The sequence below is a fragment of the Fukomys damarensis genome, unplaced genomic scaffold, assembly GCF_012274545.1.
Source record: "Fukomys damarensis isolate Sample0158 unplaced genomic scaffold, DMR_v1.0_HiC HiC_scaffold_11, whole genome shotgun sequence".
In the NCBI taxonomy this organism is placed as follows: domain Eukaryota; kingdom Metazoa; phylum Chordata; class Mammalia; order Rodentia; family Bathyergidae; genus Fukomys; species Fukomys damarensis.
The window spans coordinates 2,460,063-2,460,838 of NW_022900923.1; the positions used below are offsets into that span (position 1 = coordinate 2,460,063).

The 776-nt window shown below is 56.1% G+C and overlaps 1 protein-coding gene across 1 annotated transcript in view; it reads right to left on the minus strand.

Annotated features, from left to right (window-relative positions):
• Mark1 (microtubule affinity regulating kinase 1) overlaps positions 1–195 on the minus strand; it is a 104,674-nt gene extending 104,479 nt beyond the window's left edge. The window contains exon 1 of the mRNA XM_019210435.2: positions 142–195. Within this exon, the coding sequence (XP_019065980.1) occupies positions 142–156 (15 nt within the window). The 5' untranslated portion in view covers positions 157–195. The remainder of the gene's footprint in view (positions 1–141) is intronic.
• Positions 196–776: the final 581 nt, after the last annotated feature.

Genomic DNA, 776 nt, shown 5'->3' on the forward strand with positions numbered 1-776 from the left:
CCGCCGCCCCGCCCCCTCCTGCCGCCTGGCTCTGCACATCTTTTTTCACGGACGGGCAGGAGAGAGAAGGAGCAGCGACAGGTTTACCAGCAACTTTCCTATGCCTCCAGTGGGATTTCAGGATGGTGGGAAATTCCTCACCTCTGCAGAATTCATCCATTTAGAGGGAAAATTTCTGCACCGGATGGTTTTAATCCTGACTCATTAAAGGTTGTTTCGGAAAAGTTAACCCTTGACCGGTAAAGCATGGGCCCAAAGACCTAAAAATAGCAAACACCAGTCCTCGCTCGCTCTGGTGGGAAAAAGCTGCTCACCCAGTGTGACTCGGAGAACACCGCCTGTGTGTGTGTTACTCTGATGGCTTACTCTGGAGACACTTCCAAATCTCACAGAGCAAGGGGAGGCACCAAGACCCTTTGGTGGTCGCCTCAGCCTGCAGGGCGGTGGAACCGCAGGGCCGTCCGCAGCTATGTCTTGAGCCACTGGCAGCTGAGCTTCTACGTCCTTCCCCCCTCCTGGGTCACCTTGGGTCCCGCGGATGTGCCAGGGCACAGCTTGGGTTTTCCTGGTCGTGCAGAGCGGTGCAGACTAAGGGCCTGCTTACCCTGAGGCCAGCGGCACCAGGAACCGACCCAGGGCAATCGCAGCTGTGTTCACGGGATACACTGGCGAGGTGCGCTGCTGGGATGTGAAGGAGTCGCTCTTCTAAGTGTATGCAAAGGTCATGCCCTGTCTTCATCCATATGGGGACCCTGGCGACGTTTATTTCCATTGTA